This window comes from Bombus vancouverensis, chromosome 9 (genome assembly GCF_051014615.1).
Source record: "Bombus vancouverensis nearcticus chromosome 9, iyBomVanc1_principal, whole genome shotgun sequence".
In the NCBI taxonomy this organism is placed as follows: Eukaryota; Metazoa; Arthropoda; class Insecta; order Hymenoptera; family Apidae; genus Bombus; species Bombus vancouverensis.
In genome coordinates, this window is record NC_134919.1 from 7665247 (window position 1) to 7678180 (window position 12934).

At 31.6% G+C, this 12934-nt stretch overlaps 1 protein-coding gene across 1 annotated transcript in view; it reads right to left on the reverse strand.

Moving 5' to 3' along the window:
• LOC117163817 (uncharacterized) overlaps window positions 1-7131 on the reverse strand; it is a 59899-nt gene extending 52768 nt beyond the window's left edge. Inside the window, exon 1 of the mRNA XM_033346561.2 lies at window positions 6652-7131. Within this exon, the coding sequence (XP_033202452.1) occupies window positions 6652-6733 (82 nt within the window). The 5' untranslated portion in view covers window positions 6734-7131. The remainder of the gene's footprint in view (window positions 1-6651) is intronic.
• Window positions 7132-12934: the final 5803 nt, after the last annotated feature.

Below are 12934 nucleotides of genomic sequence, written 5' to 3' on the forward strand. Positions count from 1 at the left end.
TCGCAATAGCAAATGAAACACGTCACTTTACTTATAATTATAATATTTTGAATAAATTTATTTCAATTACTTTATCATTGTATAAATCTAATGTAAATGCTGTATCCCTTTACAAAATTTTGTTTCTGATATTATAAAAAATCTGTATTTAAATATTCTTTGCATAAATAAAACACTGACACCAGTTAATACATAAACATAATATTTAAATACTTAAATATTCGATGCATTCACTGTTAAATAAAACATGACACTTTTTCCTATCTTCTTTTATTTTTTAACGCCATGCTTTTATGCTAGGATTATTCATCGTTATATCTTATTATCGAATCATATTTCAATTAACTTCAATTTATTCTTCACGAAATCCGTCACTCTTTCTGATCAAGGATGGGGTATTAATAGAGTTCGACGATTTATGGTATTAGTTTATAAACAATTTACGATCTAGGATTTATAGGCCCTTCACGTTTTTATGCCGTTTTGGAGAGTTCAACTTCCCGCTCGTTCACGTTGTTTTAGTTTATTTCCTTTCGCGATAGTTCTATCAGAACATATGCGTGAATTTCTCTCTCTCCTCTCTCTCTCTCTTCGTGATCCGCCGATTGCACACGAAATAAAAATAAAGTGCAGTTTGTTTTTTCTATGTTGTTACTGATTGATTGACGTGTAACTTTTTTTTTTATCCTTCTGCGTGTACTCTCTTACCAAAAAGCTAATTGCATTTCCCTTTAAAGTAAAAGGACTAGTCTTTCAACTTCAATGATAAGACATTTTTTGATGTCTCATTGTTAATACATTAAAGTCAATTTGTTATCAAGTTGCGTTAATTCTGTCGTTTGAGGCAAATGGCATTTCTATTTAAGCAGAAAATTAATTGAATTTTTTTCAGCACGACTTTTTATAATTACGTATCCCATTCGTGAGGATTCTGTTAATGAAAATTTGTTTTGTATGTTTAATTTTTCTCTTCTAGCACATCTTGATTGTCCTTATCGCGAAACATAGACACTATCGATGGTTAACGGATATTAAAGTCTACACTGCACAGAAGTTAACGCTTCAGTTTTCCAATTACGCTTCAATTTTCCAGTTATACAATGTTGGTATATGTTGTGAAATAGGATAGCCTTCTAGATACACATTGTTGCAGAATGGGTTTGCACAGAAAATGATTCAGACAATATAGAGTATGTTAATTTTGGAATAATGTCTTGCATCCGTGATCCTTTTCATTCCTCTTTCTTTCTATCCTTCGGTTTATTTTCGGTGAAAATGGATTTTTAGATAAATAAATAGTAATCTTCCAATTTTACATTAAACTTTTCTTTGTATTGATAATTTTTACTAAAGTATGAGTCTTCCGAACTTATAGTATAAATTTAAATTTATTATACTTATATAAATTTCTCTTATATTTGTAGATTTCTTTTTTCTTACAAACATTGTATTGGATTTTGTTTCCTTCTGAATGAACAGTACAAAACTGCGTATACATAAGCACACTGCACATGCAAACACGTTATATTTTAAAATTATTTTATACCGTGTTTTCGTTTCACAATAATAAATTAACTTGATGCACGCATAATGCCTACTCTGTATACACTCAATTAAACTGAATAATTGCACTAAAATTGATTAATTGTGTCATTATATGTTTACGAGATCTCTAAGTTATTCTGTAAATTAAATAAATACGTATAAATTGGGCTAGAGAATAATAAGTGAAAAGAAAGAAAAAGCTCAATAAAATTCACAAATTAATGGAATAATTTATATATTAATTAAGTTATGATTTTGATATTATAATGGTGCGTCAAACACCTTAAAATTTAAACAAATGCCTGGAACTTAGTACGTTTTTCACCGGCATAACGATTAACAAGCGTCTGTACTTCTCGACGGGGAAACATAATTGTTCCAATATATAGTGTAGAAGGCAGCTATTAGTCTGATATATATCTGCATGTATTAAAGTACATGAAGTAATTGATGTGACTTCTGGTGTATAGCATTCACTTTGATACTGTATATAATTCATTGAATGAAATAGTCCTCGGAAGATGTATTAACTTCGTTCGATATACTTATTGTTACGTCGTCATTGACGCAACACCGGGTATGAAGTTTTGATTATGCCACGGTAAAGCTCCACATTATTTTATTAAAGTCATTTTCAGCGACACTGAATTTGTTACGAAATAGATTTCCTGTTAGCAGTGATTTGACACAGTTTATTATAATATAGTGAAACAATAACTTTCTCTGTTGAATCTAATCTCATTCTTCTTCTTCTTTATATCACAATCTTTATCTATTTTCATGTTTGCAATATATTGATTATACATAAAAAGTCAGATGATCGAATTATATTAATATAATTGTATTGACTGTATATTTATTGAATTTTTCATGAAATAGAATTTTTATCGTTCATAGCTTTCATTCTAAGAAATTTCAGATTTTAAGAATTTTATATTTCGTACAGAATTTATCTTACAAGGAGATAGCAAGAACTGCGAAATCTGGAATGACTTGGCTGCATGTATATTCGATGCTTCAGGTTGATAGTAAAACAACCCCAAAAGGATTGAGTGTATGGTCCTTTGTTCTCGAAGAATTAATCGAGAAATTATGTTCTCGGTGTAGCAACTTCTTATGTTTTAAACGTTCTTATTACAAAAAATTGTAAATAAATTAAAAATTGTAAAAATATGAAGGAGCACTATAATAAATAAAAATAATGAAAAATTTATCAAAAAAATTGTAAAAATTTAATATTAAGAAGGAACATGACATTAGTATTAAAAGAATTTGTAAAGTATAAGATTAAAAAAAAAGAAGCAAGCAAAGAAAACAAAGGGTCGTGCCGTCAAATCCTTTTGTTTTGCCATCAACCTAAGGCATTTAATTTCGCAGTTCTTGCTATTTCCTTATTAGAAGAATCACTGAATCACTGAATGTAAATCACTGAATTTATCGTCAGATGACGTATTTAATACACAAATACGAATATGTGCATTCGACGTAGAAGAAGTCTAATGTTGAAAAATGAATTTTCTTAACATTCATAATGTAATTCCTATACGACTGATTTACTGTATTTTGAAAATTAGCTTAAGTGTTACACATGATAGAACGAGGCTATACGAGATTTCCTACATGTTTTCTGTAGCTCATAACTATATTTTGTATTTTCTATCGATATTAATTGCTATTACATCCAACGATCTCCAACAGGAATAAACAAGACAAAACACTACTAACAAGTTAATAACTTCATTGGTAGACGAAGTACGAACTTCTACAATGGCGTGATTTCCCCTTTCTCTCGAAGATAAATTGGTTACGCGTCAATAAAAATTTTTAATTGAGTCTAGACACGATCGTAAATTGATTCCGGCCTAATAAAGAGATATGCTTGCACGCCTCTGGGGTTTCTCGGGGGAAAAGGTAATTTTATCTACACGGCCCATTCACGTTCGTTACCGAATTGTATTAATTGAACACAGAAAGTTCGTTGAAATAAATTCAAAATAATCAGAAGGCTTTCATTTCTCGTGCAACAGTAGCGAGAGATCGTAAACATCGCCAAAAAGGAAATTATGTAAGTTTCCAGAGAATCATTTCTTTTACGTTATTTAGTAGTTCACGGTTACGTTTCACTTCAGAGAAACAGCTCTCTTAGTTTGACTAATGTTTTCTACCTGAAAGAACCAGTTCTTTCAGACAGCTTTACGTTCGCAATTTAAGTTTCTTATTTCTAAATGCCCCGATATCGTCCGGTTTTTCGCTACATTTTCACTTTAATTTCTCGTTACGTTTGCCTGTATTTAAACTTTACACTTTAATCCTGTAGATGTGTATTGATTTGGCCATAATTTCCGATATTATTCGAGTGTTGTATTTTAACAACATTGTGATTCTATCTTAGAGTAAGTTAATCAGAGATATTCTTGAATTTTATTGAAAGAGTGTAGAAAAATATAGTCTGACATTAAAATGGAATGTCATTTTTTAAATTTACTTTTCATTTATTAAATAAATCTCTTCTAAAATTTATAAAACTTTACCTATAATTTCAAATTACAATTTGTTATAGCGATTAATACCATAGTGGATATAAAGAATAATTAAAAACAAAAAATAAAAAGAAAGCTAGTTGCTTTGTACTGATATTCACGTAACTCGTTTCGATTTCCCTTGTATTGAAAATTTCTCTGTCGAGTTTCATATTTTCTAAATTTCATTCATTTATTTAATCCCAAGATAGAAGCTTTCATACCAAAATCTGCCTACGCTGAATGTATGCGTGATTCACTTCAATTTTCCTTATGATGACATTTTTTGTCAAGCTTTGTTTTCTAAAATTTCAGCCAATTATTACCAGATCCTAATACGGAAGCTTTTGTACGAGAATCTGTTCACGTAGGATGCGAACGTAACTCGTTTCGATCTTCCTTGTGTTGAAAGTTTCTACCGGGTTCTGGTTTTTGAAATTCCAGTCAATTATTACTTGATCCTAATACGGAAGCTTTCATACGGGAATCTGTTCACGTAGAATGCCAACGTAATTCGCTCCGATCTTTCTTGCGATGAAATTTTCTGTTGGGCTCTATTTTTAAAAATTTCAGTCAATTATTATTTAATTATAAGACCGAAGAGTTCGTACAGGAATCTGTCCACGTAGGAAGCACACGTAGCCTGTTTCGATCTTCCTTGTGATGAAATTTTCTGTCGGGATTTGTTTTTTGAAATTTCAGCCAATTATTGCTTGATACAGGAGCTTTCATAGGAAAATCTGTTCACGTAGGATGCGAAAGTAACTCGATTTTCTTTCTGACGAAAATTTTGTGGCGGGTAATATCGGTGAAAAACCTTTCTTAATCCTATTCCATGGCGGTTCTGTCCGACATAAAAGGAGGAAACTGTAATGTTCCATCGAAGCGGGCGCAGAAACCCATTCTCCGCAATCGGTGAGCAAATGTCCCTTCGGTAGATTACGATTACTATCGACATCTAATAAAGACGGCCTCGAATTCCGTAAATGCACTAGATTTTCTTCAGAATCGAATACTTCCGATGATATATGTTTGCACCCAACATTTCTTTCGTTGCCTCGATACTTTATCTCAACGAAGTTACGTGGTGTAAGTCAAAACACGGCTCCCGTGTACAATTCCCGGCAGCGATTTCTCAACTCTCGAAAACCGAGTTTCAAATACTTTTACGAAGACGAATGAGTTGGCGTGTCGTTTCGAAAAAGCCCCGTCGCTTTCAGCTGTAGAAAAGCGCGCCAACGAAAACTGATTGAACCTTTAAAAATTACAGACCCCTATGAGATACGTCGCTCCATACGGGTATATCATACCGAAAGCTATATGAATATTCGTTCTCCCCTTATTTATTATGCGATAACGATTTTTTTTAAATCAAAATGATTCGATCATTATTAATTTTATTAATTATTAAATTTATTAATTTCGTCTGATATGATATGAAATTCGCGAATCTATTACGCTAACAACTGGATAGAACATCGTCGTTCTCTTCATTTTGTCTATTATCTCATCAAGACTTTTTTAACGATGTTTAAATTTATTTAATTTGATTTGAAATAAAATCAAGAAATTATAATATGTTACGTCGTGTGATTTGTCGTATGATGTTGTAGTAATTTGTATATTTCAAGAAATTATATAAGTAAATTGCACCAAAAACTACGTGAGATGTTACGTTCTCTTTTTTTTCATTATTTACTTAATTTTTTTAACACGATTTGAAGTAGAGCAAAGAAGTTATGTATTACCAAGGATTTGTACATCTAAACGATTAAGTATCTTTAATTGATTTGAAATGATAGAGAAAAGTTATGTATTAATAAGAATTCGTATATTTTAAGAAATTGCACTGTTTCTGTTTTTATTTTTGAACGCTTGAAAATATTAATTCTGTCGTTTGTTTTCTTTACGTACTTGTAAAAACTGCAATGATATTAAAAAAAAATCAATATGGAAAAAATATGAAAGAACATGTACAGATCCGGTGATACGCGATGAATTGCAATGGAATGCGAAATGCGTTGATTATTCGCAGCAATATCAAACTTGACGTAATTGATCACTTTCAAGTCTTTTATATTTAAAGTTTCAAACGTAACTTTGTTTCGGCCCGATTTTTTACTCGGTTATACGAAGGATATTCGATTTCTAGATCACAACTGGCAAATAAATTTTCTGGAGATTGAATCAGCAACATTGGCGGATGAGGTCAGCGGCAAACGTAAAAGAACCATTCATTTCCCGCTCTGATCTTTTAATAATCAGATAGCTAACACGAACTTACGTATTTATTATCCATTGAAATTTAAATATTCGTAATTAATAATCAAATTAAATTAAATATTTTACATTCTAGGATATTTAATTTAAAAAATTGCAATTGCTTTCGTTTAATTGTTCTTTCACTTTTTAAAGATTATTTAAAAAGGTAGTGTAAAAGAGGTCCAAAATTGTTGCGTCTCAAGTAGTAAATCCTCCTTTTAAATTATCATTGATATGGTACCAGCGCGCTTCCTTAAAATGAAACAAGGGATGAAAAATATCGCAATGGATCACTGCGTATCTCATTCGCACGGTGATTTCTTACCGATCACAAAAACGGCGAGGACGACAAAAAGGGACGCGAAAAGGGGAGGTCGCGCTTCTCGATATCTTGTGGCACTTCTCATCGTGTTTCCGTGTTTCCAATTTGTTTTTTCTTTTTGTTATATTATACACTCATACGCTCACGGTTCACTGCTCCGTGTTCATATTAGCACATCCTCTATCTACTCGTTGTCACACTTATTCCAAATATCCATTCACCAGACACTTCACCAAAATGACAAAATCCCTTGTGTTCGTTCGTTCATTCGTTTCGAAACATCCACTGGTAACAGAGAGAAACTTTCTGATTTTTAAATTAAACACCAAGCGAGCGAGTCTTCTAATTAAAAAAAAAGAAAACGAACGAAACAAAAGCGAAGGGTTGACTCGGTGAGACGAGAGTTCGATTCGTCGATCTCTGGTCGGCGATGGCGCGCTGCGCGTCTCGGGACGGCGTAACGCGAAGAGCTCTTCCGGTCGACGTACAAGCGGCTACTGAGGCTCCCGCCGCAAGCACGGAAAGCTTCCAGTGCGTCGACTCGGTCATGCAACCCGAAAGCTCGTTTCTCTCTCCTTCGTCCCCTCCTCGGCCTCTATTCGTTTCACCCCCTCGGCCATTTTAGCGTCGTCGTCGCGATCAGCCGCGCCAGTGCAGGCTGCGCGCGCGAGAGAGCTTTCACGTCCTAAAGCTGGATAGAAACCCCAGGGAAGGGGTGATTGATTGGCGATGAAACTTCGCGACTGATTGAATCTTTTTTACGTTTCAATATCGATATCCCTGAGTGGGATGCATGCCACATACCGGAAGTGGGTACCGGGTTGCGCCGGGAGCACTATGTACTGTAGGGATGTTAAGTTTCTCGAGAATGGGGGTGAAATACCAAAGGTAACGATAAATGGTTACAACGAATGCGTCTTCTTAAGAATTTAACGATTTGAAAATTAAGACTCACAAAATCAAATACTCACAATGATATGTGCCTACTCCCTATGTTAGATATCATGACATAAAAATTTATTGATTATACATAATAAAGTAAGATTTTGGTTATGCATATTCATCGATTATAGCAATTTAAACATTCGTATTATTATATCCTTCACGATATTTTATATTAGCTACTCTATTGTATTCTTTTTTTATAATATATTTTATATGTTGTTATCTAATTATGTAGCGCTAGTTCATTTTAAATTTTCAACGGGGAGAGAATTAACCAAAGAATTGTGATTGTCACCACGTAGTCATTAATTCATTATTTTTGTCCAAGTATTGTAAATAGTAGTTTTCATACATTTTTTCTTATTGTATTTTGTGCGTTACGTTATTCGAATACAAACTTCAATTTGATTAATCCCTTTCTTAGTAATCTAGTACACATTTCATTGTTTTGGCGTATTAGTCAGGACACGCATTGATTATGACCATAGTCCTATTCGTATTGTAATTCTTGAGATTTGGATAGACTGACAGCGACGCATCATACATGGACACTTTGATCTATTGCTTCCGTTTATTTGTCAAGCGTATAGTAATCCTTGGAACGTGAAAATGAATGGGTCACGTGCAATGGAGATGTGAAGTTTCACGTCTCTTTTTTTTTCAATTAGTACTGGAATGTAGGTTTTAATGTTCTTATTTTTTGGGTATATAACAGGGGTTTGTTTTAATTAATATTTAAGAAGGAACTATCACAATTGCGTTAGATAAAATTTGATTTTACGCAAATATAATTTAAAATACATTTGTCACGTTATATATCTCTTATCTTTGTGAAATGAATTCTTCTTCAGTTTTCTTTTTTGACAAGCTTCGACAACTTATAATCATATTGATTTTAACGTAATTTCTCGATGATCTTGTTAGTAAAATCGAAGTTAGCTATTCAGAGCGAAATTACTAGGATAGATAGAAAATAGGAAAATATTGTACACATTTTGCATTAAACGATCTTCAATCCTATAAGATAAAGTTAAACTTGGAGCTACAATTAAACTTTATCTTAAATTTAATTATCGTTTGTCACGTCTGGAGCATAATTCGTGTGGGAACACGCAATGTTCGGACTTCCTTGCAGAACCGTTATGTGAATCTCACACGTCGTTGTATGTTTTATTTAAGTGATAACGTATGTAGGAAAATTCGATAATTAATTTTCTACCAAACAAATGAAGTATACTTTGCGACAGATGTTTATTAGAATTACCAAATTTATCAAAATGTTATATTTTTAACTTGATAATTATTTAAAACGTGCGAGAAAAATATGTAAGATATAATAATATCTTGTGAAATATATAAAATCTTCAAATCTATCAACAGTATCAAAATGTTATATTAGGTGCACAAAATGCTCTTCATCAACTTCTGAACATTTATGCTCTCTCGTTTGAATGGATTGTTGTGCTGAATGAAATCAACATTCGTACATAAATTACGCCACAAATGTTGCTCATCAAGACGTTTCAAGATTATTTACGAGTACATTATCATATTTTTCTTCGATCTTCGCGTTACTACATAAAGTCAAAGGTCATAAATTAAAAATCATAGAATTGCACTTAAAACAAACAGGTATCTGGAAAAATCAAAGTTAACTCTATCTATATATAGAAATATTTTGTCTACTACAAATGACGTACCACTCATAACCACGAAAGTTTCAACAAATACTTTTTCGATATCGAAAAACTTAAAATGTGGCAAGACGTTATGAAATTTCATAAAATTTATTATTGTTATGTTCGTTATATATGTTTCGAGATATCGATTCTGGATATGTATTGTACGTATACTGTGAGTCCCTGGCTGTCTTTTTAAAGTAAGATGTTGATAGAATTTCTATCAAACTTGAAACTCTGAAACACGCTCGTACTTTTCCATCTCACCTCATTATTGTGCTGGATATAAACCGAGCAATCCGATTTAACCATGGCAGAAGACAAAACAAATTACGCGCTTACAGAGAAAGTTTACTAATATTATCTGCTTCGCTGATGCAGGATTTTTTTTTGCAGAACATCAATCGGTTTCTTCAGAAAATTTATGGCGTGATTATTATAAGTAGATGTTGCACAAGATCACCCTGCGGCCCCTAAACGTCTTTCAAGGAGGTAGATACGAATCGCCAGTAGAAGGTTCTTATTAACAAGCTGATCTACCTTCACTCGCACGAGTTTCACAAAAGAATATCTCGCAGCGCAGTTCGGTGAATTTTAAATCTCCTACCACCGACTTAACATTTGTATTTTGGATTTATATTGATACACAGTGGCTACTTCTTTTAATTTCGTCTGAATTACTGCTCTTCATTTAACGAGAAATTTTTCTACCGATATTGCTCATCTTTATTCAACAATCCTAACAATTCAACGATCCTACAAGTCATTTGAAATCACATTGATCGACTCTATATGTTGAAAATTTAATTCTAAAAATAATTTTTATAAATCGGGAACCTTAGAAATGAATATTCTATATATTCTATATACATAATATATGTTCAAAATATTGTACAATATAGACTGATATTATTTTACTTTCGATACTTGTCAACATTTTCGTAGTGTATTTGTATAATATTTTATTGAAACTAATATTATGCGTCAGTGATTTTTAAAAGGAGAGAGATACGGGAATTTTTGTTAGCTCACATGATGCCAGAAAAGTGAAAACGTGTGCTCGATGGCGCGTTAAGAACAGCGACGTGAATTGCGTTTATAATGTCAACGTGACTTCTTCTCTATTTTCTCAACCAAGAATTTCCACGTGTTTTTTCCACAGCATCTTTAATTTGCTTGTTTAACGTTGAATACAATTCCAGATCTCGATCTGGAACAGCAAAAATTCTTTTTCATTTTTCAACGTAACCTAATTATAAATAATTGAGATTCAGAAAAAACGAGAAATTATTATCATAAAATCTATTTTCAATTGTGACATGTATCACTAATATTTCCTCATTTTCAAAAATATCGTGGATATAGGTCAAACAATTTGTCTAAAAATTTTAATCCAATAAATGTGAATATTAAAAACTGGTCATAAATATCAATTCATTGCTAACTTTCCATTTTATTTCAAGAATAGATATTTTTGTGTAATTTACAAATAAATAGGTTGGTTGGTGCTCTTTAAGAAACATATAATTAGTGAACACAATTATTATGTTCATTAAGCTCAGATGAATAACGCAAGATGACATCTGAACGGCCTTCAACTGCAATGCATATATTGTAGCATATCACATCTAATTAATCCGTGTTTGCCGATCAACATCGACAGATCACTGATTATAGATAACATGGTATTCAACTAAAGTGCATATGAAAATGAGAACGACATTTAACGATTCCTCTAGTTGTTATAGATTAATGTATGCGATCAGTAGAAATTCTTCTAAAAAAATTGTAAAATATAATTGAATTTTAAATTAGAGACATTATGTCACTTATTACCACGTAAAATTATTTATTTCCTTGAAATTAATATACCAATGTACAATATTGTTAGATTGGTACAATTTTTAAATAAAATGCTAAACATTTATAGATTTATCAAAACAATTAAGATACTATTCATTTAACTCTACGATTTGATTATAGTTCAGTGTAGAAATATCCTAAAGATTAATTTATAATATGTAAACATTATTATAAAATAAAACAAAATAAAAAACCACAGATAGGAGAAATAAACCTCAATAAAAAGAAAAGAATAATTATGATTTGTTAAATTCTTGTATCTATATTATTTCCAAGAGATTAATTACGATTAAAACATTATTTTGTTCGTAAAGTTAATAACAAATACATGCAAACATAAGAGAGTAAATAGTATATTCATCAGATTCTATAGACGCAGTGAGGGAACTATCATCAACTCGTAAGAATTCAATCCTTCAAAATTAGATTTGGGAAAAACTATCGTGATCATCGTGATAATCGTTCTCCACTTATCCGACTGGTTTGGCATAGATGACTTAAGCTGATCTAAAAGAAATCTGGCAATCACGACCATATCATTTAAGAAGAAACAACTGTATATCACAAACAGTTAAGTTAATTAAGACCGGATGGATGAGTCGTGTTCGAGTAAGTGACCTGGATTCAAGACAGGGTATTAGTCGAATCGAAGTATGATTGACGTTTACACGGCAATAGCATTTCATATGTAGCTATCTACATTTTATATTTTAAGTAGTATCATTGATCTTGTGTAAGATTTCCATAAGCTTATGTTCCAAGAAGTTATCAATTAGTATAATATTTACTTATATCACATAATTACGAAGAGCTTTTAAAAGGGTCCACAAGACAAAGTAGCGAATTGAGTAAATTTTGAGGAAGCTTCAGTTCTAGTTTTTTAAATTTGATCATGTTTAAAATGATAATTATAGTTTTATGATAAGGTTTCTGAAGAGTTTTGTTCTCCTAGATTAAATGAAAACTGATGTTTTAAAAAAATCAAGAAAACTTCATAATATTTTAACTATTTGACTAAAAGATATCCCCACCACCTATAAATTTATTGTAGACCCATGGGCTCTGTTCGGGGAAAGCTTCTCGATTATTAATAGCATATATTTTAGAAATAGTACAAGTAATAAAACATATTATTTTATTATTAAGACTGTGTCTTTCGAAGTTCTTGTGGGGGATATCTCAATTCTCATTACGACTATCATCTCGTTCTTTCTATTTGGCGCGTGAATAATTCTCTAGGAAGTGAGAATTACACTGCTAAGAAGTTACTTCGTTCCATTGTTTCAACTTCTTATTTAATCTAACGTTTTAAAATCATTTTGAAATCTCGTAGACATTGAATATTATTCAAACTAATGTTTGAAACAAAGTCTTCAATTAAATTCTGACAAACATTGTTATTATTTCATAACTTCTCTGTGAACTATATGCTTCATAGTTACATAGGGTTATGCAACCCTTATTTCACGTGTTATTGATTTATCTGTACATATGTATACTTGGTTTATTCCTATATAATATTTCTCGCGTTAACCTAAATTTGATTAATTTTTTATCCATACTTTAGATTCACTAGAATTGTATTATAGGTCAGATCTGCTAAATATTATAAATTTATCTCCTTCTTAAAATTATGGCTATTAACAGGTTATATATTCTGAAATAATAACAGTTTTGGTTTCATTGTTAAATTACTATAAAATGTCCATCTGTGCTAATAAAATACATTGAACTTAATATATTAATACAAAAATTTAAAATCCTTCTGTGTGTATTAAATACGCGAATGCGAACGATCA